The sequence below is a fragment of the Orycteropus afer genome, unplaced genomic scaffold, assembly GCF_000298275.1.
Source record: "Orycteropus afer afer isolate SDZICR_OR568_19922 unplaced genomic scaffold, OryAfe1.0 scaffold00256, whole genome shotgun sequence".
In the NCBI taxonomy this organism is placed as follows: Eukaryota; Metazoa; Chordata; class Mammalia; order Tubulidentata; family Orycteropodidae; genus Orycteropus; species Orycteropus afer.
The window spans coordinates 4,705,233-4,724,175 of record NW_006921843.1 but is presented as its reverse complement, the minus strand read 5'-3'; the positions used below and the strand labels follow the sequence as shown (position 1 = coordinate 4,724,175).

At 38.7% G+C, this 18,943-nt stretch overlaps 1 protein-coding gene across 1 annotated transcript in view; it reads left to right on the top strand.

Moving 5' to 3' along the window:
• FAN1 (FANCD2 and FANCI associated nuclease 1) overlaps positions 1-18,943 on the top strand; it is a 116,015-nt gene that overhangs the window by 29,817 nt on the left and 67,255 nt on the right. Inside the window, exons 2-4 of the mRNA XM_007949900.2 lie at positions 4,744-4,884; positions 6,972-7,173; positions 10,193-10,426. Of these exons, the coding sequence (XP_007948091.1) occupies positions 4,744-4,884; positions 6,972-7,173; positions 10,193-10,426 (577 nt within the window). The remainder of the gene's footprint in view (positions 1-4,743; positions 4,885-6,971; positions 7,174-10,192; positions 10,427-18,943) is intronic.

Below are 18,943 nucleotides of genomic sequence, written 5' to 3'. Positions count from 1 at the left end.
TTTTCTCTTGGGATCTATCTTGTGTGGGATTCTATGAGCTTCTTGGACAAATATCTTTTCTTCTTTCATGATATGGGGGAAGTTTTCTGTTAGCATGTCTTCCACAATTTTCTTTTTTTTTTTTTAACCTCTTCATGTTCTGGAATTCCAGTGAGTCTTATGTTGTTTTTTCTCATGTCATGGCATATAATTCTTAGGTTCTCTTCATTTCTCTTAAATCTTTGTTCTGATTTTTCTTCAAACAGGCTAGTGTCTAGGAATTTTCTTCTTGTTGAGATATGTGTTCTTCAGCCAGTTCTAAACTAGTCTTTTGTGCTTCTACTGTGTTGTATAATTCTGCCATTTTGGTTTTCATCTTCTGGATTTCTAACTACTGTTTTTATATGGGTTCTGATTGTGCATTAATCTTGTTATTTTGTTCTTGAATGATTTTCCTGAGTTCTTCCAGGAAACTGTCTGTGTTCTTCTTATTTCTGTTTGGGGTTTCCTTAGGCTCTTGTGTAGTGCTATAAACATATCTTCTAAATTCTTCTCAGATAATTCTGTTGCCTCCTTCCTCCATGTATAATGAGACCTTTGTTTGTGGTTTTGCTTCTAATGGCTTGTCTTTTTTGTCCGTTTATTTGATTTGAAGTTGCCTGTTGTTTCCTAGACATTTTGAGGTTGTCTTTAGCTGTTAGTTATGTTTGATTTGTTTTGTCTTGGTTTATGGTTTAATATTTTGAAAAGATAGAGCTGGTGTATTTTATTTATTTATTTTTTGTGATTGATTCAGGTATGCTGTGTTGCTCTGCAATTTTCTTTGTAATGGTGTGGAATGTGGATATGGGTTTCTGTTTGTCATAAAGAGGGTTTAGAGTTTGAATGGAGGTTTTATGTTGACTGAATGTGGTTGCTTCTAATTGGATGAGTGAAGTTATTGGCAGAGAAGGTGGGCGCGGAAGAAGGAAAGCTTGCTGTTGCTAGGGGTCGTTTCTAGGCCTTTGAGCGGGCTGCCATCGATGGTGTTGTACAGTTATTTATAGGCCCACCACTCAATTTCAGCAAAGACTCCAGTTGTTAGGGCATTGCTGCCACTTTCCACCAGGCTCAGACACACGCAAAAACCCCTCTTCCAAGGCCCCTTGGTGCCAAAAAGCCAACTCAAGACAACTTCCTGGCTCTGTGATCCACTGTGGGGGTTTCTCTCTCTGACCCTGCCTGCCCATGGCGCCGGCCTAAGCCCCCAGACTGCGATCCACTCGGGAGTTCCTCTGTGAGTCCGCCCATCCATGGTGCCAAAGATCTGCTCAGTTTCAGCTGTGCTGCAGTTGGGAGAGTGCCTGCTACTAATCTGTAGTCCCAATATTAGTGATAAAATCAAGCACAGACCTCTCAGTGCCACTAAGCTGACCCAAGCCTACTCAGTGACCCACTGGGGGGGGGGGGCGGGCCTGTCCTGGAGCACCAGTGAACTCTGGTTGGGTTTCAGCGGTGCTGGACATGCCCATTTGCACTTAGCCAACCCACGTTACTGATAAAATCAGGTGCTGAAGGTAGATCCTTGGGGTGATCGCTGGTATATTGGTGTGGTCTCTGGTATGCTGGTATGGTGTGTCTTCTGCCTTAACCCAGGGAGGTCTTGGATGGCTGTTCTCGCCTGCCAGTTGCTCCCCCAGGGAAGTCTCTAATGGCCTTTCTCTGCTGCCTGTCCGTACTCCGCAGGATAGATCGTCTTACTTTTTTTCCCCTGTACCTGTCTTTCTAATTCTACTCCTCTGAGTTTGGTGCACTCTGACTTAGTGAGCTGTTCAGAGCACCAAAATCCCTAACTCAAACTGCTGTACCTAGTTTTTCAAGCACGAAGATGCTAGAGGGAAATAGCGTGGTGATGACTGAAAAGACTCCATTTTGAATCTCATCACGGAGCCTATTCTTAAGTCCCTGGAATCAGAATGAGAATGCTGTCACTCTGCATATCCAAAATGGCCACTGCTTGTAAACATTCAAAATGGCTCTGCCTTTGGTCACATTAAATATCCAAAACAACCGCTGCTTGTAAACATTGAAAATAGCTGCACCCTTGGTCACTTTAAATATCCAAAATGGCTACTGTATGTAAACAATCAAAACGACCGCACCCTCCAGACAACTGAAAGTACACAGCACAGGTTGTCTCTCTCCTTTTTGTTTCTCTTCCTAGTCATCAGCGCAGTCGTCCCTGCAGCCCTTAGTGACCAGGGCTGATCTTTAGGTCGATTGTCAGGTCCCAACACCACTTGGAAATATTCAGCCTGTTGGTCCCCTCAGAGTAGCTGACAGTCCACAGCTCCATCTGTCTCCATACTCACTGTTTTCTTTCAGGTTTTTCCACTAGTTTGTGCCTAATCTACTTCTGTATGCTTCCTTTCAAAGCTCTGGGCTCCAGGATTATTTTCTGTATCTCTGTCAATTGGTTTCTCTTTTCTTTGTTGAAACAGTCTGTGTAGCTTGTCTGCCTATTCTGCCATCTTACCGAAAGTCAAGTACACTACAGTTTTGGGAATCAGAGCCTACTACAAGATTTTTATCTGTAAGGATATGTGTGCCAACTAGAGAAAACTTTGTGCTGGTGATGTTTATTCCTGTAATATCATGCCCAACAAACACTACCTTGGTTATAATGGAAACAGTAGTTTTTCATTTATACACTTACCTGATAGATGTAAAACAACCTCTTGTAGACAAAAAAAAAAAAAAAAAAAAGGCATTCTTTGCATTTGCACATGTAATTATGAGGGTTTTGTAGTTTTCATATACCATTTCCTCACAAATTAAAAAAAAAATTACAGGAAAAAATAAACCAACTTGTGGCACACTTTTCTTTTGTTACCTTAACAGTTTAGGTTCCTAGACTCTGCCTTTTAAGGGCAGGGTGTGGATGAAATGGAAACTTTCAAGTTAAATTGGTACATTTAAAAATATTAGTCTGTGCCTCTAGTCTTCACAGCCTGTGGTAGCTGCAACCTAATAGTGCAGGTTTAGAGCAAAAGGTGCCCTGTGATGCTGCCCCACTAATGTAACAGGCCTTGATGGCTGCATGGAAATGATTCCTCTAAAAGGAAAAGCTTACGTGGGGGGTCACACTGTCCTCTGGTAATATGTAACTATGTCAGACACCACAGTAGATTAAAAAAAAATATTAATTCTGCAACATTACTATGTTTAAGAAAAGTATATTTGTTTTAAAATTCACACAGAGGGATGATTGTAGCATACCTTTTTGACATGAAAAATTCCTCTCTGGGCACAGTTTAGAGAGCTCTCTTGGCATACTGCCTAAGGCATTTGACTATTAACCAGAAGGCTGGTGGTTCAGACCCACCAGCCACTCCTTGAAAGGAAGACTGGGCAATCTACTTCCATAAAGATAACAACCTCAGAAACCCAAGGAGGGGTTGCTATGAGTTGAATCAACTTGATGGCAGTGAGTTCGGTTTTTCTGGGCACAGTTTCATAAGGAACCCACACTGCTTCCATCTCTAGTTGTGCAGTTCTCACCAGGGGATGGACTTGAGATAGCATGTTGCTTCTTCCATCCATAGTAGTTAGAGATCTTGGTTGGGTACTGATTGCATTAATATGAGTGTTTATTTGAAAGGTTGGCGACTCTGGTCTTCAGTACCATTGAGAAACAGAAGCAGTTTTCTGACCACAAGTTCCACTTATTCTTATGTACTGGTCTCTAAGGAGAATTGTTTATGATATGTCTGCATGTGAAAATAACTACTGCTAATTGATTTTGCCTCTTTAAAAAAACAAAAAAAAGGAAAATCAGTGTTGAAATTTTAAAACATGCCATTTTAGAGTTGGAAGAAATTTGAAGATAATCCAGTACAGGGAAACTGATTGAGTAACTTAGTAGTTTGACCAAGATCATCAAGCTAGAGAGAGATTGTTGCCATCTCAAAGCTAGATAGGTTTTTGATTATTCAAGTTTTTTTTGTTGTCAACCAAAAATCGTATAATGCATGTTGTTGTTGTTGTTATTTGCCATTGAGTCGGACCCTACTCATAGCAACCCCTCCTTGGGTTTCCGAGGCAGTATCACTACGGAAGTAGATTGCCCTATCTTCCTTCCGAGGAGTGGCTGGTGGGTTTGAACCACCAGCCTTCTGGTTAGCAGTCAAGTACCTTAGGCACTATGCTACCAGAGCTCCCAGAATAATGCATATTAAACTAAAAGCAGAGAGCAAAATAACTAGAATTCTGGGGAGGGCTTCTTTAAAGGAAGAGAAATATTGATGGCAAGAAGGGAAGGAACTTGGTTTTTAAAAGTTCTGAAATGGCCAGTAGTCATTACCAACATTAAATTTTTTCACAATGGCTTATATCAACTATTTTGTCTTACTTAATCTTTCTACCAACTTTGGGGAGATGGTGTTATTGCCCCCACCCTTTTTAATAGAGGAGACACCATGAGGGTCAGTGACTTGCACACAACTCAGAAGCAGCAGAGCTAGCCCAGAGCTTCTCATCTTGTATGCTCATCCCATCCTGTGGTAATGGTACATAGGGCATGGGGATGTCCCCACAGGACTTTCTGTTTGAAATAAATTCTATCTTCTAAAGAAAAAAAAAGATTTTCTTGGAAGATCAGTTCACTATTCTGTACTAATAGAGTATATTTTACTTTCCTTTTAGTTTTAAAAAGCAAATGTTATTTGTATATTGTGTTTGAGAAGGAAGTTAATATTTTTCACTGGTTTCTTGCCTTTATTGCAGCTAATAGTCAGAAGTTATATGTACGACTTTTTCAACGTAAATTTAACTGGATTAAAATGAGCAAATTAGAATATGAAGAGATTGCCTCAGATTTAACACCTGTAATTAAAGAATTGAAGGAAGCAGGCTTTCTACAGACAGGTATGGTTAGTAGAAGGAAACACAAAATACTATGTGAAGAATTAAGTTTATACAGAATAATGGTTATATTAGTATACTATGGTGCTGTCTCCTGGTTGGTGCCTGGTGAATAACTAATTGGTTTTTATTTGCTTTTAAAATGACTCTTTTTGGGACAATGACTTGTTCATATGATGCTAAGAACATTCACAGCCTGGGTTAAGAATACTGGAATAATGAAAGATTCTCTGCTGTTATTTTCTTGACTGTCACAGGTTTAGGGAGATAAAATTACCTAAGGATACATATGTAGACATGTCCCTCAGAAGAAAGTTAATATTCTTCACTATTTTTCTTGACTTAATTGTATCAGTGGTCAGAAGTGATATGTAAGACTTTTAAAATCATCCTGCCTCATCTCTCCTTCCAGCAAGAATTTGAATCCCTTTCAAATTCTTCTGTGATAGAGTAAAACTGGTTTATTTGAAATTAGTATTGCCTCTACAAACTTTATTTACCCCTACATGCACGTTCATATAGATGTTAGAGTTCATGAGTGAATTGCTTTAAGAACTGTTTAATTGATTTATGCATAGTCTAACACTAAAGGAGAGTTTATCTTATTCTCAAAGATACAACCTTTGTTGTCAGCATTCATTATGTACTTGCCTGTGTATTGAGTGTGGTTTTGCCCTGGAAACTTGTTAGGTATAAGAAAGAATGAAAGATGTGAGCCTTGGGCTGAAGGTGCTAACATTTTAGAGAGAAATAAGCAGATCAAACCAGATTGTTTCTATGAGGCAGAATTTGTTATTGGAAGTAGTAGGTAAAGGTGAAGTCAGGGTGATCGTGATGGGGCTACATGGGGTAGAGATGACAAAGGTTTGGGTAGAGGCCTGGAAGCTTGGTAAAGGAGCTTAGATGTGATAGCTTAGGGAGGTGCTGCCCTGACTGTTTCTCTGACCTCATCTCTCCTGCCTCTCTTGCTCACTCTGGTCCCTTATCTACTCTTCTGCATGCTGAGCATATCACGTTTTGAAAGTTTTGTGCTTGATGTCCCCTCCGCCTGGGACAGTCTCCCATGTGGTTGATCCCCTCATTTCATTCACATTTCTCCTGTCACCTTTTACTTACCATGTATGACCTAGAGCTAACCTCCCTGCCATGTTTAGTTTGCCTTACCAAGTTTTGTTTATAGTAGCAACATCACCTGACATACAGATTTATTTATTACACTAAATGTAAGCTTCTTACAGGCAAGGACTTAATTTTGTTGATTAGTGTGCCCAGGACCTTACAGTATTACTACCACACAGTACACACTCAAGTATTTGTGGAATGAAGGCATGAAAGAAGAAGACATTTCCCTAACCTGTGAATACTTTGAAAGTAAAGACCAACCAGGTGTGATTCTCTGCTGACTTTGGGACTAGCATGTTGTCTGGGTTACTTAATAATCACTTATGTTGAATGAATGAACCCATGAACAGGTCCAGAGAGAAAGGGTTCCCAGTATGCAGCACTTGAATAGGGAGGAACCTGTGGGAGAGAGGGGAGCTGATGGTGAATGTACTCTGTGACCTGTTTGGAGAGGTCTAGTAGGAGGTTTTATAATTAGAAAGAAACTAGTTGTCTAGTTGATTTTGACTCATGGTGACCACATGCGTGTCAGAGTAGAACTGTGCTCCATAGTGATTCCAATGGCTGATTTTTTTTAGAAGTAGATTGCCAGGTCTCTCTTCCAAGGCACCTTTGGGTAGACATGAACCTCTCTCCTTTCTGTTAACAGCTGAGGGAACGTTAATCACTTGTGCCACATAGGGATTCCAATATATATTCCAGTAGGCTTTAAAGGAGGATATCCAAACCGTAATGGCTATCCATGTGTATCTTGATTTATTCATATTTTTTCTTTACATTTTAATGGGAAACTGTTGTTTTATGACTCTGAAAAGATATTTATTTTACACATTCTTTCATAATTGGTCTGGCAAGCTAATATTTCTACAGTAGAATTTCATTTTATTTGCATCTAAAGTAAATGAAGCTAGAGAATAGTAAGATTCTTAAAAACGATTTTTAACTATTTTTTTTTTAAACCATTTGAGAATCTGAATTGCAAGAACTCTCTGAGGTGCTTGAGCTACTTTCTGCTCCTGAACTAAAAACCCTGGCAAAGATCTTCCACTTGGTGAATCCCAATGGGCAGAAGCAGCAGTTGGTGGATTCCTTTCTCAAATTGGCCAAACAGCGTTCAGTCTTCACCTGGGACAAGAATCACCCTGGAATTGGAGCAGTAATTTTAAAAAGGTTTTATTGACTGTTGTTACAGTAGAAACATTTAAAATCTTAACAGCACATGTTAACTTATTGTAATAGATTGTGCTTTTTCTAATTGGAAGTGCTTGTTTCAATTACAATTACAGTAAAAGGCTAAAGGAGCCTTAATTACAATAGCCTGAACTCTTTCTTGGTTTATTATTTGTAAGGCTTGTTGTAGTACTATACTAATTTCTTTTGATTTATACTAATTTCCAGAACCAAAAAAAATCAATAGTCAATAGCAAAGGTAATAGGTGTGTGGTAAATTCTTGTATTTTATTATTCAAGAAAAATAGGGTTTTAACTACCATTTTTACAGGATTTTAGTATCCAGTCAAATTTTTATTTTAGTAAACTTTCTGTTAAAGCATAATCAGTTCAGTCTTAATATGCAGCTTTTCTTGGATTAAAACAAAAAGATTGCCAAAACCTGTGGGTGGTTTAATTTATCCTTAAGCCCTTGAACTGTTTCATTTTGGGGAATATGATAATAGCACTGAGAAATTTTTATTTCTTCTGCCTGTGTTTTCTGTAAAGTAAAACTTTATCACTTCAGTGTGGAAATCGACTATTTTGAAATAATTGAGAATGAAATGAAATGATGCTTTTCAAAATACTTGAAAAATATTGTCAATGTTATTTATTTTATACATATGCTTGTAACAATTGAATTGAACTCACTCTTCTTGGGAAGATGGTGTAAGTATAATCTTTAACAGATGTAGATATAATAGGGTTACTTTATTAAGAAAATATTAGTACCAGCACTTCCAAAAAGTTTATACTATAGATTTGAATTAAAAAAAAAATACATATTTATAGTTAATTGACCCTAGAAGTAGAAAATCTCTTCTTTGACCTATGTTAAATGTCTTCTAAGCCTATTTTAAGGAGCTCTGGTGGCATAGTGCCTAAGGCATGTAACTGCTAACCAGAAGGTTGGCAGTTCAAACCCACCAGCCACTCTGCAGAAGGAAGATTGGGGAATCTACTTCCATAAAGATTTACTGCCTTGGAAACCCAAAGGGGATCACTATTGATATAGACTTGCTGGCAGTGAGTTTGGGTTTTTTGAAGCCCATTCTTTATCTAGTTCTGTTTTCTACTATTTTATTAATCTCAAATGTAACATCTTTATAGGCACATAAACATTAAAATTAGTAGCCTTCCCTTACTATGAGCACTTAGCATAAATATATATAATGAAAGAAATAAGATTAATTTTATTACTGATTTTGGACTTGTAGGAAAGTAAAGTTTTAAGGCTATTTCAGTTGTACATAAAATTACTATCCTTTAAGATTGTACTTTACTTAATTTCTTCATTTTATTGTAGGCCCCAACAGTGGAATTTCAGATTCTTTAACAGCTCCACATCAGGGCAGTACCTGGTTTGTCTACTCTGCTCTTAATCATAAGGAAACAGAAAAAGGCATATTATTTATACTTTCTTAATCCTAGTTATAGTCACTGCTCAGTTTCCCATGTTTCATTCTTCCTTCTGCCATTTGGAGGCTTAATCCACTGGGGCATTGCCTGGAAATAGAAGAAGTGGGCAGCTTTTTGGCTGTCCCTGCAGCTCAGTGGTTCTCAATTAAATGGGAATGTAGGAATCATCACCCCTGCCCCTCTCATAACTTTGATGGTGGCACTGATCTCTGCCACACCCCTAGGGATGCAGTACTGCTTTTGGTTCACTAGTTTCTGGGATGGGAGGATGTGGGATCTCCATTAAGCCAGTGGTTCTCAACCAGGGTTGATTTTGCCCCTCTGGGAGCATCTGGCAGACATTCTTGGTTGTCACAACTGAGGAAAATAGGATGTGCTACTGGGATCTAGTGGACCAGGGATACTGCTAAACATACTGCAATGTGTAGGGCAGGTCCTAAAACAAAGAATGATCTGGTTCCAGATGTCAACAGTGCTAAAGATGAGAAACTTGGCTATAGATGGTACTTAAATTGCTGGAGTCCCAAGGGCCCATGTGGCTGTGGATTTAACTCAGACCTCCAGCCTCACGTGGCAAATATCCAGACCTAATTCCCTTTAAGGTTACTCTAGAATGGATATGCTCGTGGGCTGCTTTGCATATCAGAGAGTACCACCAAACCTTGGTGTAGATTTGGACTACCTCCTGGTATAAAAATGCCACACCTTGCCAAGAGCGTTTGATAAGGACATTTGAAATAAATATCTGTTATTTAGTCTAAATAAACCAAAGAAACCAAACTCACTGCCGTGGGGTCGATCCTGACTCATAGTGACCCCTCCTTGGGTTTCCGAGCCAGTATCATCACGGGAGTGGATTGCCTAACCTTTCTTCTGAGGAGTGGCTGGTGGGTTTGAACTGCCGGCCTTCTGGTTAGCAGTCAAGTGCCTTAAGCACTACGCGACCATAATCTAAATAGTGACTTGAATTAAGAATTGAGAATTGCTAATGTTGAATAAGGAGCTCTGGTGACACAGTGCCTAAGGTATTTGACTGCTAACCAGAAGGTTGGCAGTTCAAACCCACCAGCCACTCTGTGGAAGGAAGACAGGGCAGTCTACTTCCATAAAGATTTACTGCCTTGGAAACCTAGTGGGGGTTGCTATGAGTTGGAATCGACTCGATGTCAGTGGGTTTGGTTTTTTTGGTTTAATGTTGAATAAGTGATAATTTTATGGCAGTTTTCCTAGTATTTTAAAATGTTCATGCCCAAGGTAAGCCCTATCCTACTCTGCGTCTAGGGAGGGAACACTTTTATAGAGCCAAACCATATGTGAAATTGTTGGGAGACATTATTTCATCTAAACTTCAATGTGTCCCCAGAGAGAGTACGTAATGCTCAAGGATCACACAGTTAGAAGTGGTAAATTTAGAATTCCAACTCCAAAAAGACTACTACACTCTGCTGCTTTGGGCTTAGAATAATGAGTGCCATTTATCTTTCATTTAGCTGAAAATAATTGGTGAAATCTAACCGTCAAATGCCTAAAAATATTTTTTACATTCTACATTTTACAGAGCTAAAGACTTGGCTGGCCAATCCCTAAGAGTCAGTAAAGGCCCCAGGGCTGTGTTTTCTCGGATCTTGCTACTATTTTCATTGACTGACACAATGGAAGATGAAGAAGCTGCATGTGGTGGACAGGGACAACTTTCTACTGTACTACTGGTCAACCTTGGCCGAATGGAATTTCCTAGTTACACCATCAATCGGAAAACCAAAATCTTCCAAGATAGAGAAGATCTCATCAGGTAAGATCATATTAGCTCACTATAATATCTTAGTATGTGTTTTAATTAATATATAAGTTTTTATTTATTTTTCTTTGCTAACCAAGGTAGAAATACTGGAGCTCTGGTAGCATAGTGGCTAAGACACTTGCCTGCTAACCAGACGGCTGGCAGTTCAAACCCACCAGCCACTCCTCAGAAGGAAGGTTGGGCAATCCTACTTCCGTAGTGATGCTGCCTCGGAAACCCAAGGAGGGGTTGCGGTGAGTCGGGTTTGACTTGACAGCACATAAAAACAACAACCAGTAATCACTAGTAATTTAAGTGCCAACTTTGTAATGCTTGAGAATGATTTACAAAATGGAACAACAGTGCAAAAATTGTCATCCAGTTATTTTCCAACTTTAATATGCATAGATAGAGATCATATGAAGATTGTGTTAAAATGTGGGTTCTGATTTAGGAGGTCTGGGTTGGGCCTTGAGATGTTGCGTTTATAACAAGCTCCTGGGTGAAGCCAGTGCCACTGGCCCACAAACCATGCTTGAGGGAGCAGTGCATCCCAGTCATAACTAATCATAAGAATCTCTTGTGATACTCATTGAAAACACGGGCTTCTGTAACCTCTCCAGGTGCAAACATGCACACACCTATGCTCACGGAACAGAACTTTGAGGGAAGGAACCTAGAAGGTGATTAATACAGTTTTCTTTTATTTGTCAAAGTTTATGTTCATTTATTTATTTATAAAGATTTATATTAAACATATTTCCTGTGGGAAACAAAAAAATATATAAGTCCATAGCTAGAACAGTATTTAAAGATTTTTTTGTTCTTTATCTTTTTTGCCTCAAAAAAAAACCCCCAAAAAACCCAGTGCTGTTGAGTTGATTCTGACTCCTAGCAGCCCCCATTGGGTTTCAAAGCTGTAAATCTTTACGGAAGTAGATTGCCTCATCTTTCTCCTGATGAGCAGCTAGTGGGTTTGAGCCATCAACCTTCTGGTTAGCTGCCAAATACCTTACTACTACATTACCAGAACTTTTTTTGTTTTTTGCCTTACTCATACATTTCTAGGAATATAAGGAGAATGTAGAAATGTGTTTAGATTAAGGTTGACAAAACAAAGGAGTTTTGAATGAGAGCAACTTAAATTTTACCTGGCTTGTGTTCTCAAATAGAGAGTGTTTTTTTAAAAAATATTTTATTGTGTTTTTCATTGAAGGTTTACACAGCAGTTTAGGTTCCAATTCAACAATTTATACAGAAATTGTTCAGTGACATTAGTTATATTATTCACAATGTGTGAAGATTCTCATTATTTTTGTTCTGGTTGTTCTGTTTCCCTTAATCTGGTTTTCCTGCCCCCTTACATTCTCATCTTAGTTTTAAAGTAATTATTGACTGTGTATTCTCATATAGATGATATTTTTGTAAAGGAGCACAGTATTATAGGTGATACTCATTATTTTGTGAACCAATCTGTTGGTTAGCTGCAGGGAGACCTCAGGTTAGTTTTGGTTTGAGGTTTGAGGATTTTTCAGGGCAGTAGTCTTAGGGAGTCTTTCAGTCTCAACCAGTTCAGTAAGCCTGTTTTTTTTTTTTTTTTAATTTAGGAATTTGAGGATCTTTTCCACAGTCTTCTCCCAGTCTGTCAGAGTCTATATATTGTGGACCTGATTAGAACAGTCAGTAGTGGCAGCTGGGCACTAGTTAGTTCTTCTGGTTTTAGGGTAGATGAGGTCACGATTCATGTAGACTGTTTGTCCTGTAGACTAATTTATTCTTTGAGTCTTTGGTTTCCTTCTTTCTCTTTTGCTTTGGATTAGTAAAGACCAATAGTTGTATCTTAAATGGCTGTTTGCAAGCTTTTAAGACCGTAGATACTACTCACAAAAGTAGAATGTAGAACATAACTTTATTAACTATATTATGCCAGTTGACCTAGCTGTTACATGGGACTCTGGCCTTAATCCTTCAAACCCAGTCTCATGAGGTATTTGGTTATATCTAAGAAGTATCTGTAACTGTATCACCTATGTGTTTTATGATATATATATATATATATATAATACTGATATATGGATATATGTTCATAATCACATAGATGCATATACATATGCATACACCAGGGAGCTTTGGTGGGTGGTGTAGTGCCTGAGGCATTTGATCGTTAACCAGAAGGCTAACAGTTCAAACCCACCAGCCACTCCTTGGAAGGAAGGCTGGACAATCTACTTCTGTAGTGATACTGCCTCAGAAACCCAAGGAGGGGTCGCTATGATTCGGAGCTGACTCGACAGCAGTGAGTTTGTTTGTTTGTTTTTTAATGCATACACCTATGTATATACATGTATATGTTCATGTATACATTCCTATACATATATACGCCTACATACATACATATAACTCACTGCCCAGGAGGGGTTTCTAAGGCAGTGTCTCTAAGAAAGTAGAGGAGTGGCTGGTAGGTTTGAACCTCCAGCCTTCTGGTTAGCAGTCAAATGCCTTACGTTATGTACCTGTACATATATTTTTTGGTGGTTTCAAAACTATATATGGCATATATAATCACCAAAATTATGGTGTTGGTGAAGAATATTGAATATACCACAGACTGCCAGAAGAAAGAACAAATCTGTTTTGGAAGAAACACAGCCAGAATGCTCCTTAGAAGGGACGATGGCGAAACTTTATCTTATGTACTTTGGACGTGTCATCAGAAGGGACCAGTCCCGGGAGAGGTACATCATGCTTGGTAAAGTAGGGGGTCAACGAAAGAGAAGAAGACCCTTAATGAGATGGATTGACACAGTGGCCGCAGTGAGGGGATTGTGAGGATGGCACAGGACCTAGCAGTGTTACGTTCTGTTGTACATAGGATCACTATGAATCAGAACCAATTTGACAGCACCTAACAACAACAGCATTTACCAACAGTTCCTTCTGTATGCATTTTAAGTGACATAGTTCATCTTGACCAAGCTATGTATACTTCAACCCTCATTTGGTGTTGCCATTCCCATCACCAAAAATAAAGAGTATCTACTATCTGGAGAATGAGTTCCCTCCTCCCTCCATCGCTGGTAACCACTAATAAACATATATATGCATGTGTATGTATATATGTATATATACATATAAACGTGTCTATCTATATCTATATGTTACCATCTTGGAAACCCAGTGGGGGTAGCTGTGAGTTGAATATATGTATTTTGTGTGTATGTGTGATTGAATTATTCAGCATAATGTTCTCCAGGTTCATCCATGTTCTGAGATGTTTCAGAAACTCATTTTTATTTATTGCTGAGTAATACTCCATTGTATATATGTATTACATTTTACTTACCCATTTATCTGTTGATAGGCACTTAGTTTGTTTCCATCTCTTTGCTATTGTGAATAGACGTGCATATGTCTGTTCATGCCACTTCTATTAGATCCCTAGGATATATACCCTAGGAGTGGAATTGCTGGGTCATATGACAGCTCTACCTCTAGTTTTTTTAGGAACAACCAGACTATTTTCCACAACAGCTGTACCATTTTGCATTCCCCCTAGCAATGGATGAGGGTTCCAATTTCTTCACATCCTCTCTAACACTCGTTCCATTTCTGTTTTTTTCTATCTTAGCCATCCTGTTGTTGTTTTTAGGTGCTGCTGAGTGGGTTCTGACTCACATCAATCCTGTGTAAAACAGAACAAAACACTGCCTGGTCTTGCATCATTCTCACAATCCTTGCTATGCTTAAGCTTGTCTTTGCAGCTACTGTGTCTGTCCATCTCATTGAGGGTCTTCCCCTTTTTTGCTGACCCTCTACTTTACCAACCATGATATACTTCTCCAGGGAATAGTCCCTTCTGACAACATGACCAAAGCCATTCTCACTTCCAAGGAGCATTCCAGCTGCATTTCTTCTAGGATAGATTTGTTTGTTCTCTAGCATTTCATGATATTTTTAGTATTCTTTACCAACACCACAATCCAGAGGCATCAACTCTTCTTTGGTCTTCCTTATTCATTGTCCAGCTTTCACATACATATGAGACGATTGAAAATACCACGGCTTGGGTTAGGCACACCTTATTAGTCTTCAAACTGATGTCTTTGCTCCTCAACACTTCAAAGAGGTCTTTTGCAATAGATTTGCCCAGTGCAATATGACATCTGATTTCTTTTTTTTTTTTTATTAGGATTTGGGTGAAGATTTACAGAGTAAATTCACTTTCCATACAGCAGTTCACATATACTTTGTCTTATGTCATTGACCAAAATTTACAATGCAGCAGCTCCCCTCCCACTTCCTCCCCATAGTTACCTCCTCCCAGTGTCCATCCCTTCATACTCTTCGAGAGGCCCATTGTCTGCCAACCCTGTATATGATCTTGGATACACTCTCCATTTAGACATACATAATTGTTTAGCTTGTTCACCCATCTATCCGTCCCTATACCCATGTTTGCTTTCATTGACAACTCAGTATTGTATTTACAAAGGGGTTCATATTTGTTGTTTGTACTGCCCATGTAACTCTCTCTGTCTTTCTCATCCTCAATGCTGCCATATTGGTCACTCACATTTGGTACATTGCCCTTCTCTTCACCCAAATCAATATTTACCTCTATCTATCTAACAGCATTCCCTCTCCTTCCCTCCCACCCCTGGTAACCAACAAAGAAAATGTCCTCCAATATATAAACCTTTCCTTAACTTTCACAATAACGGACTAATACAATATTTGTCCTTTTGTGACTGACTTATTTCGCTCAGCATAATGTCCTCCAAGTTCATCCACGTTATGCGGTGTTTTGCAGATTCTACATTATTCTTTAGCGTTGCATAGTATTCCATTGTGTGAATCCGTACTGCCTTTTGTAAAGTAAAACAGAGTTAATAATTCTTCATTAGATACATGTTTGATTTTGCCAGTTTGAATACGAGTAAGTAAATGAACCACATACTGGTTGTCACTCATAATATTAAGTGGTTGGCATGAAAAATCCTGAAAAACAAGTAAAACAGCATAAGCCTCTGGCCTTTTTGCTTCCTTGGCAGCCCTAATAGCCTGTTTTCAATCTTTGTTGGCATTATCATAAGCCAATTATTTAATTAAAATATTAGTAGTGGTGTGTGTTATCACTGAGACTCTGAGTCACTGCTACACTTACCCTATCCACAAATTGTTCAGATGTTCTGTAGGCCCTTGTATAATTTTTGTAAAGATAGAATTATCAGCTCCTTTTGCTGGTAACTTAGACCATGCCTGAGAAGCTGTGGCCGATATCTGCTGATACGCTTGTAAGGGATAGGTTAATTGAGTTGTGACCTCTAAAAACTATCCGGTACCAGAAAGCATTTCAAAACTAATGAGAACATTATGTTGCTGATTTCTCATACTTTGTTCTGCACAAAAATCATGAAAATACATTTTCCACATCAAATAATCTCCTCCCTCTAATGCAGTTTTAGCCAGCATATACCAATCATAAGGACACAAAGCTTCTTGAGTAATAGTTTCTATTAAAGTTTTTACAAATGGTGCTGTTGGCCCATAGGTGATAGCAGCTTGTTTCAAATCTTTGAGAGTTTTAAAAGAAAATGCTTTATGTCCTCAAATGGGTTGATTAGTCTGCTGATCTATGTTTTTTGTTAAAGGAAAAACATGTATTAATTCTAATGGAATGTCCTCATCCATGGCTCTCGCCTTTTGCACCATAGCTTGTATAGGTGATAAAGGAGACATAGTGGATGATAAACAGTTAACTTGTTTCCCTGAGGGAGAGAAAAGGTTAAAAGGTGGAGGAGAGCAAGTGCTAGCAGGCATGGTTGCGTCTGAAACAGCCTGATTTAAAAATGGATTTAAAGAAGGTTTTGCCTGACTCAAAAATGGATTTAAGGAAGGATATAACTTCTCTTCCTTAACATCTGAGGGTTCAGATTCTAGCTTTTGTTTTAACTATTTTTCTTGTAATTTTAACTCTTTTAATTTTGAATCTGTGTCTACATTTTTCTCTTTTCTCACTTTAGGATCTATGCCCACACTTATTCCCTTATCTAATTCTAAACACAGTTTTAAGATACTGCAAATAGAAAATACATGCTCAGGAAAATCCTCTGGCCTATGTTCTTTTTTTTTTTTTTTTTTAACTGTGATTTGGATGAAGGTTTACAGAGCAAATTCCACTTTCTTTTTTTTTTTTTTCCGGTTTATGGGGTTTATTAGGGGAACACCAGGCTACAATTCAAGTTTAGGAACAACTCTCAGTCTCTCTTAGCCTGCCGTCTCTTAGCCAACAGTCTCTCTCCCAGCAGTGCGTGTCTCTCGGTGTCTCTTTCTCAGCAACATGTGTCTCTCAGGAGTGCATTTCTCTCAGCACATGTCTTTCTCAGCCAGCAGTCAGAGAGACTTCTTCTGCTTCTAAAAGGGTTCCTTTTGAGCCTCGCAGAGTGACCACTAACCAATTTCAACATCAGAATTCTATACACATGGGGTCCTGTGACTCAGAATCAATTCAATGGCAATGGATTTGGGTTTTTGGTTATTCCAGGAACCATGGCTTCACCCATCCTAAGGGAGGTTCATCTTGATTCATTAAGCAATCATGGAAATTCTGTGCTCTTGCCAGTGCTTTGTTTAGAAATGGGCATGTACTATAATTCTGGACAATGTGACATAAAAGAGAACTCTGCAGAAGGTACTCCTGGCAAAGTCTTCAGATCATTAAAAGGAAGGGAGATCCTCTGGACTTGAGATGTTGTTGTACAAAGATGTAGTGTTTGGAGCTGCTGTCACCATGTTGCAAATATAAAGGAGGAAGCTGGGGACAAAAGCCAGCATGTTGAGGGGGGCAGAGGGGAAAAGTAGGAAAAGCATAGTTCCTAGAGGACATTGTTGAGCCACTGAGTGACCCAACTCTGAAATGAACTACTTTTGGACTTTTTGTTATGAATCTCCTTATCATTTAAGTCCTTTTGGGTTGGGTGATGCACACTTAAAGCAAACATTACATCATTTAAATAGACAACAAAGACTCTAGATAGGAAGAGACAGTAAAAACAGACACTGAGATAAGAAAGCTCAGAGTGTATTTCAGGGAGAGTAGGTGGGATAATTTGGCATTCAGTCATAAACTCATTCAATACATATTGTTGAGTCCCTACTGTGTACCAAGCACTATTCTAAGATCTGAGATACAGCAGTGAGCAAGGTAGACAGGGTCCCTCTTCTCATCGAGTTGATTATCTTGTGGGGAAGAGATGGACTATAAACAAGAAAACAAAACAAAAATCATTTTAGGAAGTTACACATGTGATCAAGGAAATAAAATACTCTGACACAATAGAAACTGACTAAAAATCAGTTTTTGTCAAGTTGGTAAGACTTGTGGCTACCTCGTGTGTCAGAGGAGAACCGTGCTCTGGAGTGTTTTCAATGGCGGATGTTTTGGAAGAAGATTGCCATACTGTTCTTTTGAGGCACATCTAGGTGGACTCGAACCTCCAACATTTTGGTTATTAGCCAAGTGTGTGAACCGTTAACCCTTTGCATTACCCAGGACTCCATTTTACACTTAAAACCCATTGCTGAAGAGTCAATTCCAGCTCATAGTGATCCCATAGGACAGGGTAGAACTGCCCAATAGGGTATCGAAGGCTGTAAGCTTTGTGGAAGATAGCCAGGTCTTCTCTCCTGTTGAGTGGCTGGTGGGTTCAAACTGCTAGTCTTTTGGTTACATGTATAGCACTTCTCAATTTGGACTAACAACACTGTAAGAATCTCAATAGCTACAGGTAGCTAGTGACTACTGTATTGAATAGCATTAGGCGTAAGAATATGGTCCTAGAAGGCTTAATTCAGGGTTGCATGTCAGGATCGAAATATGAACTCTGGCATTGACTTCAAATACTGGTTGTCTGCACTGGATCCATTCCTTAAAAGTCATATGGCCTGATCATTTTTAGGACTCTTAATTATTTTTCTAGGAGCTTTGGTAGCACAATGATTAAGCCTTTGTCTGCTAACCAAAAGGTCAGCAGTTTGAACCAACTCAGTAGCTCCTCAGGAGAAAGACCTGCAAACCCTATGGGGCAGTTCTACTCTGTCCTATAGGTCACTGGGATTCCATATTGACTCAATGGCACCTAACAACAACAATTACTTTCCTAATGGGTTGTGTCAATTTACTATACCACCCACAAAGAATGTAGGTGTGAATATTTTAGTCTCCAAGGTTGAGAATTTTAATTTTGGGGAGTTAATTTAGTGAAAGAATAAATTTAGTAAAATAAGTTTAGTTAATGCAATAAAAGAAATACCTTGCTTCTTTTAATCTACTTTTCTTTGATAATTAGTGAAATTGAATATTTCTCCATATTTATTAATAATTGTTATTTTGCCAATTGTTTTGTTAATAGCCTTATTTTCTTTTGTAGTTTTCCTTTTTTTTATTTTTTATTTTAATTTATTTTATTTATTGTGATTTGGGTGAAGATTTACAGAGCAAATTCACTTTCCATACAGCAGTTCACATAT